This window comes from Perissodus microlepis, chromosome 16 (genome assembly GCF_051167445.1).
Source record: "Perissodus microlepis isolate ML-2025 ecotype Zambia chromosome 16, ASM5116744v1, whole genome shotgun sequence".
In the NCBI taxonomy this organism is placed as follows: domain Eukaryota; kingdom Metazoa; phylum Chordata; class Actinopteri; order Cichliformes; family Cichlidae; genus Perissodus; species Perissodus microlepis.
In genome coordinates, this window is record NC_140476.1 from 25,710,551 (window position 1) to 25,725,218 (window position 14,668).

At 41.4% G+C, this 14,668-nt stretch overlaps 1 protein-coding gene across 1 annotated transcript; it reads right to left on the bottom strand.

Moving 5' to 3' along the window:
• Positions 1-8,146: 8,146 nt before the first annotated feature.
• Positions 8,147-13,895, bottom strand: rgcc (regulator of cell cycle). The gene is made up of 5 exons (XM_084908653.1): positions 13,736-13,895; positions 13,367-13,540; positions 10,540-10,650; positions 10,341-10,403; positions 8,147-8,860 (listed from the first exon to the last, which is right to left on the bottom strand). The coding sequence occupies exons 1-5, from the start codon at positions 13,761-13,763 to the stop codon at positions 8,853-8,855; spliced, it is 384 nt and encodes a 127-aa protein (XP_084764779.1). The 5' UTR covers positions 13,764-13,895; the 3' UTR covers positions 8,147-8,852.
• Positions 13,896-14,668: the final 773 nt, after the last annotated feature.

Below are 14,668 nucleotides of genomic sequence, written 5' to 3' on the forward strand. Positions count from 1 at the left end.
AATGTTAAAGTGTCTGCACATGCTTCAAGTTTAGGTATCATTTTAAAATCTTGGTTCTTACTTTTATGGCCTTACAAGGTGAGGCACCCATTTATCACTTACTCCACTCCTGCTCTCCAAGCCTGATCCTTAGTTCCACAGATAGAGGCCTTCTTGTGATTCCACGTACCCGTCTAAAAACTAAGAGGGATTGTCCATTCCAGACCTTAGCTCCAAATCTGTGAAAGTGTTTGCTGCTCTCTCTTTGCATCATGTAAAAAACAGCTTACAGCACATCTATTCAGACGGGCATTTGGGTAATGTTCTTTGCTTTGTTGTTTTACTTGTCATGTGCGTAATAAGTGAAGTACATTCATAATATGATGTGATACAGTATGGGGCAGCAACAAAGGCATCCTCTTTTACCCCTGCAGCCCCTCCCTTTCAATACCTCCTCCTGCAGAAAACACATTTGTTCTTCTGCTAGTTTATAGTTTAGCTGTTATTGACATAGCTGCTAATGTTTCTTAAAGTCTTGTGTATTTGTCAAAGTGAGGAAGGTGTAGTCACCTACAGTGAGTGGAAACGTGTCCTTGGTCTCTTGTTGTGTTGCTTGGTATGACTTGTGGTAACAAAATGTTATCAGTTGCTAACAGTGGCTACACGTGAACTACTTTTAAGAGTCCTGACTTTAAAGGATATTTTTTTTTGTTTTTCTTTTATTCCAATTATTAATTGGTGAGTCTTCCACAGTGTGTGTTGTGCCCTGTCTCCTTCCTATCACACCCAGCAGATGGCTGCCTTTGCTTGAGCCCGGTTTTATGGACGTTTCTTCCTATTAAAAGGGAGTTTTTCCTTCCCACTGTCACCAAAGCGCTAGCTCATAAGGGGTCATTTGATTGTTGGGGTTTCCTCTTTATTATTGGGGGGTCTTTACCATACACTATACAGCACTGTGAGGTGAGTGTTGTTGTGATTTGTCACTATATGATGAAAATTATAATGAGTATGATGAAATTGAATTGAAAGTGAAATGAACCGAATTGAACTCAGTTCATTTCAGCAGAAAAGCATTTGTCTGCATGACTCTGCCTCCAACACAGAAAAGAACACAGAACTAACAAAGTGCAGGTAAATGGGGACATCTGAAACGAAGCTGCATACTCCAGCAAACATTGACATGCATGTCACATTTGTTTTTGCTCGCTTGCTTTCAAATTACTTTTGCTCATTCTGATGGTCTTTCCATTTTCTTGCCCATATCTGCTTCTTCTTCTTCATTGTCAGAGATCCCTCCAAATCGACTTATCAAAAGTGGGCATGACAAAAGGGGTGTGGCAAATGAGAGGAAGTGGGAACGAAAGGGTTTTGTTAAATGCATTATGGATCTAGGACACAGACAGATGGATAAATGGGAGGAAATAGAGAGTGGAACAGATGGGAACCAGACAGCATAAACTGACAACATAGGAAGAGCTGTATGGTCACAGAGGGCCATCTGGAATCTGTCTGTTTTTGTCTATGTATTGTGTTTTCTGTTGTTTGCTTATTAATGACTTTTTCTGTGTTTCACGTGGGAGAAAGGAAATATCTAACACATTAATAACAAACCTCTGATTAATGTTTGCAAAGTAAACTGATGAATGCAGAATGCAGCCGTCATACTGGCTCTTTGGGATAGCACATCCATCATATGTGCAACACTCCAGTGACTCATCAGATGGAAATACAGGGTCACACTTCACGGTAATGGTCATACACCCTGACTCAGAGTCTGTCTGCGAACTGTGGTCCACCAGCCACGTAGGCATCCGGCGTGATTCATGAGCCATATCTGGTATTTATTACCAAATTGGATAGTTGGATTCTTTGTAGACTAGAAAAAGTTTTTGTTTCAATAGGACAAAATATTAGTTTGATACAGTCCATCAAAATGAAGGTGAAGCAAAACTACTACAAAACTGGTTCTCTTCAGTATTACTTTAAAACACACCAGTCATTTGCATTCCTTGCATTAAATCTTTCCAGTTTGTCTGAGGCTCAGAGGAAGTACAGACTCAGTTAAGAGCAGCCAAGGAAGGCAGCTGTGCCTAAAATTTGGCTGGGGATTTGGTAGGCTCGAATCCCAGTGATATCAGAGTGTGCCAAAGCTTTATAACTCACTAGTTGTGCTTTGCTACAGCCACATATGCAACCTGCAGTGATGAGCAAATTTATAATGCATTGTATGTGCTAAGACTTCAGTTACTGAATAAAATATAAGCACATTTTTGCTTATATTAAAGTCACGTAAGATTTTAAATTCAATTATTCATAAGCAAACAAAGCACTGAGAAGCCAATGTTCAGCTTTTTATTTTATTTATGTTTAATTTATTTATGTTTTCCACATTACGGTTAATTCAGTCTGCCTGAAAAGCAGAACTATGACAGATGGTAAATGGACTGGTTCATATCTAAAAGCACTCAAAGTGCTTTACACAACTTGTCTCATTCACCCATTCACACAAGTACTTCCTATTTACCATTCACACACATTAATACTTCAGTTGATGCATCAGGGCGCAACTTGGGGTTAGTATCTCGCCCAAGGACGCAGGATGCATGCAGAGAGACGCAGGCAACCATTAACATTTATGGTTAACTTAGGATAGCAAATTAACCTTTGAACTGTGGGACGAAGTTGAAGAACAGGGAAAACACACAAACTGAGATAGCTATACAGAGAAAACTTGTTTTCTTTAAACATGTTTATTTCTGCTCTAAATTTGGGAATTTTAACCTGTTTTTTGTGCACAGTCTCAAGTGGCCACTTGAAGAACTGCAGTTGAATAGAAAGCTGTAACTGCCCTGGCATGTAAAATTAATAAGTTAACAAACATATTTCTATGAGAATGACTAGGGTTTGTGTGTGTGTGTGTGTGTGTGTGAGTGAGTGAGTGAGTGAGAGAGAAAACTCTAGTCTGAAGGCAAATGGCCAATTCTTTGCACCACTTAAATTGCAGCCACCCAAAATTTACTGTCCAGTGGACACCGATTCATCAAAAAAAAGAAACATGATTCAGCTTCTCACAGAGCTCAATGAGAGAACATTCAAACCCAGATTAGAAAAAAGTAGACGTCCCACAACGATTACATAACTGACTTTAGTCTGTTGTCATAATACTTTGTGTTATGGGTTTAGTCAGATTTGAAATGTTAACTCTTTTTCCATTCAACATTGTTTCTTAGTAACTAAACAAGCCAAAACGTCACGTCTCATTCTTCCTTAATATGTGAGTCTCTAGAAAACCGTCTGCTGCTTAGCTTTCGACAGCAGTAAATTTACTCATCTGTCAGCACCAACACACCCACATATTGTTCCGATTTCCAAGCAGGCAGTGCCTCTGTTCTGTATGTGTGAAATATCTGCCTTCTTACCAGAGAGTGACCCATAATTCCCACGGTGGTGATAAGACTCCATCTTCATGGATAGGCCATTCAAAGTAATTTTAGTCATACAGTCCTGTGAAAAACTAAAGCCAAGTTCAGTAGCTCGTAGAACCAGCTTTAGCAGTAACCGTTTTCTGTGTGACTTTATCAGTCACTCACATCATTGTGGAGAAATTTTGGGACACTTTTCTATATAACTGTGATGGCTGCAGTTACAGCTCCACAGTGGTAATATCCACCAAATATTAGTGTAGAGGCTTATACATAACACTACACTAACATTTTTCTTTCTTTAAATATAGGGTTTAATTTACGGGATAATAACTGGTTTTGGTTTAGAATTAATTCACATATCCACATAACACTGCATTCTAAAATAAGTGCGCACATTTTAGTTTACACTGTTATGTATGATTTAATCTCTTTGTTTTCTGAGTTAACTGAGTTGCAGCTGCTTCAGTCCCTTGATTGATGAGCCAAGAGGTAGAAAAGGGGCGGAGCCAGCCTATATGGAGGACAGCAAATTGGCTCATACCATAACTCTTGATCATGGGGTGGGATGGGAGGGGGGGAATTGGGATTTGTTATGTTAGTTTCAGTTAGGTTTTGTGTGTTCTACCCCTTTTTGTGTTTTTGTGGGCTGATCAGCCACTATTTAAGTTTCCCCTTTGTCTCGTTTAGAGAGGTCAGTTTGTTTGAGTTATTGTATTATTTGTTAACTATGAGTAGTGTTCTGTTATTTTGACCTCTCTTATGGGCCCAAGATTTTGATTTTTTTTGTATGATTTAACCAACTATGTTTTTGGGTTCAATAAAAAAAAACATTTTTGGATTTTAACCTGTGCCTGACTTTCTTTCGCTGCTCAGTTCATCACAATGACACTGGTTCAGTTCATTATAGTTTTGTAGTCTCTTAAGGTCCTACTACAGCACAGGTGCCTCGAGGGCCGGTGTCCTGCATGTTTTAGATGTGTCCTTGATCCAACATAGCTGATTTAAATGGCTAAATTATCACCTCAACATGTCTTGAAGTTCTCCAGAAGCCTGTTAATGAACTAATAATTTGATTCAGGTGTGTTGAAACAGGGTGATATCTAAAACCTGCGGGACACCGGCCCTCGAGGCCTGGAATTCGACACCCCTGTACTACAGCATTTCAATTAGGCTGGGGTCTGCGAATTTGAGTGGGCCATTGCAACACCTTCATTCTTCTGTTAGCTGTGATTGGGACCTTTGTCGTATTACATGACCCAATTTTGGCCAAGCTTGAGAGATTCAACATTAGAATACTTTGATAAACAGAGGAGCTTTTGGTCAACTCATTGACTGCAAAGCCAAATTTTTCCTACTCCAATATGGTGATCAACAGTTGCTATTTATCCTGATATGTTGGCTTGTTTTTCACCGATAGCGACTTTGTGCTTTTTGGCCAAACATCTCCGCTTTCATCTCATCCGCCCTAAGGACATTGTTCCAGAAGCTATGTAGGGGTTTGTTCTTGGGCGTTTTTTAGCTTTTGAGTTTTTTGCGTTTTCTCTCTTTAGACATCCAGCTGGGACATCCAGTCATGAGAAAAATAAAAACTATCTTGAATGTTCTCCATCTGTGAAAAATCTTTCTCACTGTTGACTGCAGTCAAAGGACACTGTCATTCAGGTCATAGATGAGTCAGTGTAATAGTGGTGATGATCATAATGAATGTGCAATTTAGGGGACATGATAAGGTCAGAGAGACGCAATCATAATTACCCAAATGACAGCTAAACCTAGTTGTTCATCTTCATTTGAGGAAGTCTGAACTTGCTCATGATTTTGAAAGCTTGTCATTGGAGGGGAGGTCTTTAGTGCATGCCTCTGTCATATGAAGTTCATCACATTGTTTTCAAAACATCACCAAATTTGGGGAACATCTCTTAATGACTGATATCCCTTTAATATCTCGAACATGTCATATCTAAAAAAAAAAAGTAAATTGGGACATTTACAGTAATTTTTGGGAGGATCTTTTAACCACTTCACATGACTGAAAAAAATTCTAACCAAGGGAGATTGTATTACTTGTATTATAGGCTAGGACTTATCCAGACATGTGGGAAATTAAATCTCATTCACTTGACTTTCCTTAGTTTCGATGGAAAGCAGAATACAAAAAAGAATCTGTGACCAACACTCAGAAAAAGCTGACTCAAACCTTTCTTTTATGAGGCAACAGTGCAAACAGGATGGGTAGATTAAAGATAGAGACATCTGAACATATCAGTTAATGTTTCCCTCTTCTTGCAGTGTTAGCAGTGACATCTGGACACCAGTAATGTGAAGACTCGGTAGAAAGCTGAATCTGATATTTGGATTCGTGTATTTCTGTCTCTTTGTGATGTGGATGCACATCTGTGGGTCTCTGCCCAGCCTATTCATAGACCAACCACTTGAGCAGGCTCGAGGGGCCTCCCATGGGAATCCGTGTGAATGTATAGATGTCATATGGAAGGATTTAGTTTGTTTGATATGATGCTGCCCATCTTGCTCCCATTGTCTATGCACCTCTTTATTCATCTTAATTTTCTGTTTTGGAAGCCTCTTAATCCTTTCACCTTGCTACGTTGCCTTATCTTGTTCTAGCCCCTTTTCCACAGCTGTGTTCTCCTTGCTCCTGACTCCCTGACTTTCCCACACTTCCAGGCCTGTGAACATGACTGCTGTCCACACTGCCAAGGCCAACATTTCTACAGGATTGACCCATGTGGCCAAAAAGATGCTCGCTGCTGCCAAGGAGGGGAGGTTGTTTTATGTGTTATGTCAACAAGGACTGCCAGATCAGTGCCAGCTGTCTTCCAAACACCATCCAGTGGCAGTGGCACTGTACCCACAGCTTCCCTGTGGCAACTTCCCAGTGCCAACTGTACTGAAAAAACAACATGGACGGGTGTCGCAGTGCCAGCTTCCTGCCATCACATTAATACAGACTGGCGTGGACTGACAGTAGTCTGGCCACATCCGCACACTTATTTGAAGGTGGGGGTGGGAGTGTGGGCATAGGCGTATCTCTTTACATTTAGCTACAGCCTGCGTGTGTGCGCATGGACTTCTGTGCTGAACTTTTAGCTACTTAAGATGTTTAGATTCTTATCCGTGATAACATACCATGAGTGAAAGATGGTCCTAGTCAGACTGATAAGTGGATTTGATAACCAAGACTGATAACCCAGAGTTCAGAAGAACTCTGTTGTCTTACACTAAATGCTGACTTTCTGAGAATTTTTCTCTTTACTTCACTTTGTATTAGAAAAATAAATGAAATCTTTTAATGACTTTACTTTGAAAAGTCTTTTTAATTTAGACTTTGTAGCTGTGCAACATGTTCCAGATGGGTCATTAGAGGTAAAGTTAAGCCTCATATTGTTGTGTAATCCTGTTCTCAAGTCACAGAAAGGATCTTGATGTTGCAGTAATGCAAGCAGGATTTCCTTGGCTCAGGAGGTAACAATTTATAACAGAAACCTTGTATCAAAAACTCGCTAGCAATAAAGACTAGTTAGATTATAGGAAATGTGAGATCAGAATAGAAAAAAATAATATCATCTCAATGGCAAAGACAGAGAGGGGGAGAGGCTGGACTCGAGGAATCCTGAATAGACATCTTTTGGTGAATTCTGTTATCCTCCCCGTCCCCTTAAAGAGCCAATAACTGTGTAGTAGCAGCCATATTATAGAAAGAAAATGAAGTGCTTTAGTCTTGGTTTCCTATATTCATACCATGAATTAGCACAGCATTTGTTCAGTGCTCTGGTGGTCTGTTGATTATGGCGCTCTGAACTGACCCATAAATACAGCCATAATGTGTAACCTAATCATATAATCTTGTGTATAACTTGATGGGAAAATCTTTTTAAACATTTTCTTGGGCAAAGAATTTTTATGCCCGTTTGACCACTGAAGTCATTTAGTTGGGGACTCCAATTTTAAACAAAAAACCTGCCCAATTAACTGCCCAGAGGTGGAACCGAGATGCCTAGTAAGTGTAAAGACTTGCTTCTGTGTACACCTGCTGCACTATCAGTAAGGAGGCATATCTACTCGTAGTTATTGACCTTTGACCTCTACTGGTCAGCAGACATCAGATTCCTTTAGTCACAGCTGCCACTGAGCCTGAAAGGGGTCACGCCCTCCCATCTCCTTCCACCTCTGGAAATAGACACAGTGTTGCTTAAGAAGTTATATAAGTCCAGCTTTGCCGAGTGGTTGATTCATGCGCACAGAAGTCAAGAGACTTGTAACACATCTTTCACTGTGCCTGCAGTTTTGCATGTAGGTATTACATTCTTAGAAGGAAGTGAAGGCTCTTCCTGCCCTTCTTTATGTAGTCTATGTTTGTGATTCACTTTGATGGATCACATTAAGAGAACTATGTCGATGTTCCAAGAAACATTTGACACTCAGTGTAGATCTTGTTTGTTTTGCCTACAATGGCTTTAATTTCAGAGATAAACAGTGAGTGATCAGGTCACTGAAACACACAGGGCCATTTGTGCATGTAGTGTTGGTGGTCTTCCATTGACAGATCGACACTGCTTTACCAGTAGAGTTTGCAAGACAGCAGGTACACCTAGTGTGGTTGCCTACCTCTGGAAACACCTCCCTGCAGGGGAGTTTCCAGGATTTTTAAAATCCAAAAGCAGATTAATTTCAGATGTGAACTGAAGCTCAGAATAAAAAAAAAAGAAAGACAAGACACGTGCTAATAAAAGAACAATTTTTAATCGTTTTATGTTATCGCAGGCAGGTAGTAGCTGTATAACTACACACATTATTTTCCATTTTTTTTCAGAGTGGCTTACGGCTTTAGTTCACATTTGATCAACTTTATTCCAGTCAACTTGTCAAATCTTAATCTGACTGTCCTGTCAAAACCAAGGTAAATAGAATTTGAAGCAGTTATTATTTACATATGATACAAAAATAGATTTCACAATAAAAGAGAGATATATTTACAATAAGAAGCTCTATAAAATACAAATATCTTTCTGTTATAAAAAGCCATTTTTAAAATAACTCTTCCAGCTCAAGTTTTGCACGAGGGAGTGTAATCTGGTCTGTGGCAGGATGAATTGTAATTCAAACAACGAATGCACCTTTAATGGGAATCCATTACTTCATGGCTGCGCAGTATTCTTGTCCTACAAAGCTAATCTTAACCCTGACTGCAGTCTTTACAGCCATGTGGTCTGAAGTTAGTGCTGGGTTAACTTTGGGAGCGCTGAGCGGCTGGAACTGATGCTGTGGTCAAGCTACTTGGCAGCTGCTCCGCCATCCAGCTGCATCCTGTTGGATGGTTTTCTGTGAGGGGGGGGGCAGGTGCATGTTAACTGTTCACGGGGGGTCCTCCAGACTTACACTCCCTCCTTCCCTCATGGCCAGGCTCCAAGCTGACTGTGGCCCTCTGTGTCACATGCCTAGACCAGACAGAGACGGACATGGTTAGAGCAGGACTCCCTGGCTCCTGGTTCTATTCTCAGAATGGTGGACGCTCAACTTTACAGGCTGCTCATCGTAAACACTGGTGGCCCCAATAAACACACCACACTCCGTTGCTAACAGAGGAGCTGGCTGACTGCCTGAATGGCAAATTGAATGTCCAACTTTACAGACAGACGGGATGTCTGTGAAAGACGGATGTGCAGTAGCTAAAACAGAGTAGGGAGCCCAAGGAACAGACATGGAAATAAGAAAAGTTCCTCACTCCCACCCCTGTCTCTTTCCAATACTGACATTTAAAGTTGAAATTTCCGACAGGGTTTACCCGGCACACATTCCTTATTCTCTGATGCAAGTTCCAACTCTGACAAGGCCTGAGCAAAGATGAGGCGCAGCACAAACCAGCTGTCTATTAGCCTGACATTGTGTAAGCTACCAAATTGCCTTCTCAGGTTACAGATTTGTGCATTCCAAGTCAACTCAGGTCAAATATTATTATTATAGCCCAGTAGGCTAGAGATGACAAATTTGCATACACCACGAAACATTCCCTACCTCTGGGTTGCCAAATATACAGCAGAGGTTCCAGATTCAGCCCACTGAATGGCTTTGCAGAGTGCAAAGACTGCAACAAGGAGGGCATAAATTTTGGAATTTTCACTGCATTTTACATTTGGAAGAACTGCGCTGCTAGTTGATAAGAATGAATGGTGTGATGACAGCTGTTATTTAGGTCACTGCTGGGTTTGCAGAGTTTATCCTGACATCACTCATGGCTACACGAGAGTAAGGTGGGGGTTTCTTTGCTTCACTACCACCACATATTGTTCAAACTGACTTGTTTTTCTAAAGACATCTCATCATTATCATTACAAATAGATGTTTTATTACCTGTAGATATTTTCACATTGGCGTTACACTTTACATGAAAAGAAAAGAAAGTAATAGGAATGATTTGGAGGGTTGAACTGGGCTGTATGTGACCCACAAACTAAAATAAGTTTGACACCCTTGCTCTACACTAAGAGGATCAATTTGGATAAAGAACAAAAGCCCAGAGGAAAATGCCTCCATACAGGGTATATGTACCATACACTGTATACACGGAAAGAGATAGGGGAAGAATAGACCAGGATGAAATTTATAAAGCAGCGTTCCACTGTGTATGATCTGCACTTCAAAGCTGAGTGACAAGGTGAAAAGGGATACGCAGCCTTTCTCTCCAGTGTGGCCCTGGAGGCCTGGAGGTCCATATAGCAAGCCTCAGCCACTTCATAATCCTGACACATCATTGTTTCATAGAAACCTGTGGGGTGGCTCTCATGGCATTTTATGAGCAGTTGTTAACACAGCCGACACAGGGAACAAACGCTCCGGTTAATCCCGAGTAGCGGGCGGCGCCAGCATGCAGGCTAATTTATCATGGGGCTCTGACAGCCAGATTGCATTAGTGCTTACTCTCTAGTGTCTTGTCCAGGTCAGCGATGAAGTCCTCCAGCTCTTTAGTGTCGCCCAGTTTGGCTGCAATGGAGACACGCAGAAAGAATCACGATTTTGAAGCAGTTTAAATATAAGCTTCTTCAATCACTCATTACTACATATACAGTACAATACATAGCTTGTTTATGTCCATGAGTTTTCAAGGGCTTTTACTCACGTTTTGGTGACATTAGGGGAGGTGAGGTGGTGGTGGTGGGGGAGAGCATGGTGGGCGAGTTCAGTCTCTCGTCGCTGAAGCTGAAGCTGTTTCTGTTGAGAGACTCTGCACCTGTCAGAAAGAGACAGAAGAGAAAATGCAGGCACATAAGATCAAGCGAGTACTCACTTTTCTCTACATCTGTGTCAGTGGAACAAGCTTCAGTGTGTAATCATCGCATTCTCCTCTAATGACACCCTTTCTCTCTGGGCTGTCGCGTGCATGCCTCACAAACACGTGCGGGTACAGCACAAAAACAAAAGTGTTAAAATGAATCTCTACGGAAGTCTTTGTTTTTCTAGCAGCAAAAATTTCTGGATGACTTTCAAAGCTAAAAAGAAAAAGTCTTGATAATCATAAATCATGGATTAAAGCACCACTGAGGCTGTTAGTGACAGTAATATCAAAAGTTTTTCTGGGCAAAGAGGTCTCTAAAGGCAGCCAACTCTTCTCCTGCTCTTTAGTAAGATTTATCTTTGACATGTTCAAAACAGCAGAGCACGCTCTTATTTGGGATACTGTTTGTGTTTCTTATGCACCACCCAAATCTCTACACAGAGTCTTACATAAATGATCTAATAGTCACCTTTATTTTGCCGCACAGTACTTCAAACCACCACTCTTGCTTCACAGCAAGGAAGGTTCTGGGTTTGAATCCACCATCTGTGTGGCTGCTCCGGCTTCCTCGCACAGCCCAAAGACTTGCAGTTAGTGGGGTTAGATTAACTAGTGATTCTAAATTGCCCGTAGGTGTGAATGTGAGTGAGAATCTTTGCTTGCAGCAGACAAGTGACCTGTCGGGGTGTAGCTTGGATAGGGATAAATGTTTATCTGACAGCATGAGAGACTTTTTAAATCATTCTTTGTAGAAGTGCAAACCACACTGATAATAATGAATGTGTAGCTCTGAAGTGTGTGTGCTCAAACTAAGATTAGGCTACACTTAAAGATGCCGATGTGTATCTTGCATCATGTCTGAGATGTCAAGCACCCACTTGTTCCCGCCTCTCTGACAAATGCCTCTCCCACAACTCTGGATTGTGGGAAATTGCACATGGGATAGAAGACAACACGCGGGAAGGGCAAGTGGAACACATGCAAACACACACACACTGATGAGCCCTTAATGTCTGCACTTGACTTGAACCTGAACCCCTCTCATTTCTCAGCTTCCTCTGCTGCTCTATATTCATGTCTGTCTGTCCTTCTTATTCACTCCTACATTCTTCATACCACTTTCTGTGGCTCTCTGTCGCCTCTCTCACTCACACTGACACTCCAGGGTGCAGCTCCAAGACTTTTTTGTCATCTATCTACGCCTTCAACAGTCAATACATCCATCAGACTTTGAGACAATAGATGACCCCTGTGGGAGACAGCTCGTTCGTCATTACTTCACTACCATGGAGAGGACAGGGTTCAAGCAGGAATCCGATCCACTGATCAAATCAGCAAGCTCATTAGTGCCATAGACATGTGTTCAAACACCTTCCCTGTGTTTGTATCACTGATGTTGCTCCCTGCGAGAACATTAGTGATAATGGCCCCTGTTATTGTGCAATTATCTAGTTTTAAACATCTGATTCTCTTTCTAGTATATATCATACATTCGACTGTGTGGCCATCAAACCTGTACACCCTCTTTCCTCCCTTAGACGGCCCAACCCACTGGCATGTGTTTGGAAAAGTATATTTGCACATGGGGACATGAAGCATATTTTTCTCTGTGTGTCAGCATATCCCACTTGCCCGCCTGAAGTCGGCTCTACAGCTGGGGGAAGCTAGACTTTTAAGACAATGTATGGTAGAGTGATATGGTAACATATGACAGTAAACCCTTAGAGACGCAGCCACAAAATAGGGGCAGGTGTGCCAAAATATGCAGCTCAATGTGACGCCAACATCTCTGAAGCATGAGAAAGGGATTTTCTCTCACTGCTACTCTCCCTGCGTGCGAGCATACATGAAGGCGTATGCAACAGTTTGACGCTCGACTCGGGTGCCCTCTGGATGCAGCACTGTAAATGCAAACAATACCCTAATCAATTCAAAATAGTCTGTATGCTTATCTGTACCTCATACACCTGTGAGAATGTTAATGTTTAACTTTCAGTAAGTTTAGCAGTGTGGTGATCCCGATTCCAGTTATGTCGTGTTTGCACTTCTTGTGGATGTGGAATGTGGTCTCTAGCATTTCCTCCTGTTGAGAATAATGATTCCTGCTCAGTTTTCTTGTTTAGTTGATGGTCAAATGTTTGCTAGCGTTTATGTAACTGTGTGGTATTTGGGCCACTGTGACATTAATCAGAAATTGAATTTAGACACTTGTTTAATTGCAATACTAAATTAAAATTAAATAACACTCTCTTATGTTTATGTGTACTATATTACATTGATGTGACATATCCTCCTCAAGCCAAGTACACTCAAAATAAACAAGCTTGTGAACCTGGTTTCCTTACTTAGAGAGTTTGCATGTTTTTTACATAAAGCCAACTTTACAGTGTACCTGATAAGACACTACACACCCAAGGCATACAGTGCGCTATAGGAGGAGTGGTACTGTAGAGATAACAAACCCTGTGTCTTCAGTCTGCAGAGAAGTACAACGTGTCATCATTTTGTGACACTTTGTAACTCTTGTCTGACTGTCTGGGGTCCAATTTAATTGCTCCATGATAAGGATGACAACAAAGTCGCGCCACTGAACCTTTCCACTGGTTAGATAATCATGGTAAAACTGAGGAGCAGGTGAGCCGAGAGTAAATAACAATCCTTGCCCACTTACTTTCTGTGTCGCTGATGCCGCTGTCGCTGACGCTGGCGCTGCTCCTCCTCTTTACGGTCTTCAGGTGTTCGTCGTACCTGAAGTGTCGCTTCTCCACCGGCGATGTGAAGTCTTCGATCACCGCGTCGAACTCGCACAGCACATCGTTCAGATCCTCCTCATTGACGAACTTGGCTGCAAAGGGGGGGAAATAATTCACAAAATTGAAATAAAATGTTACGCAAACTGTTGATGTTATGATTCAGGTCTGAAAATCATTCACGTAGCACATTATTCTATTCTTATATAAAACACAACTGCAATTCAGTTATCGTACTCATATATAAGATAATATTTATATACATATATATTTAAAACAAACGACATTACCTTGAGGCTTCAGCTTTGGGGACTTCATGATTCCACTAGTTCGCTTAGAAATGATCCAGAAACGTCGTGAAAACTTCTAAATAAATAAATGTGCCCCTGAGCGTAAAGTCCCACCTCGTCGTAGGGTGCTTCAGGTCTTTATCTAACCTCCAGGTCCAGGGCTGGCGCTTTTTAACGAGCCCTGAGGAGTGGGGGCGGAGACGCAGGGAAGGGAGGGGAAGCATATGTGTGTGCGCAATCTTTTACGCGCTCGCCATTACCAATAAAGCTTCCCCCGGTTAAAGTTACGGTCCCCTGACGTCTCCTTCTTAAAAGTATGTTTGTAAACAACTTCTGTGTCACTTGCCAGGCAGAAGTGTAATGCAGGGATATTTATAATCACGAGTCAGTGCTTTTCATATTTTATCACCGGGCAGATCATCACAGTAGGGTGAGTAAGTATACTTACTCACCCTACTGTGATGATCTATAGCCTCATCTTTGATGAATGACCAAGTTTCTATAATCAAACTGCGTTTCCTCTCTTTGCATTTAGAAGAAATGAAATGAGAGTATGATCAGTGTGGGGCATCTTTAGATCAATGATTAACTCGGTACATCTCAGCCTTACTGTGAGTGATTGATTTTCATTCACACAGTGGGAAACTGCGTGTTTGCTGCTAGAGTTATTCACAAAGAGACAAAACACTGACAGATCCCATAAAAAATCAAGTTATTGAATAATTTCTCTAAAAAAAGGGAATTTATTCTGGTTTTATAGATAGAACACTATTCAGGTTACATAATCCTGCACTGTACTCAGATAGGAGTAGTGATGTGTCAATCGCGAACGAAACGGCTCTTAGAGCCGGGTCTTTGACGTGAACGACGCGAGCCGGCTCCTTATCGCGAGCCGTGGGTTTTTTTCCTCTTTCTCTCACCATCTCACTCCGC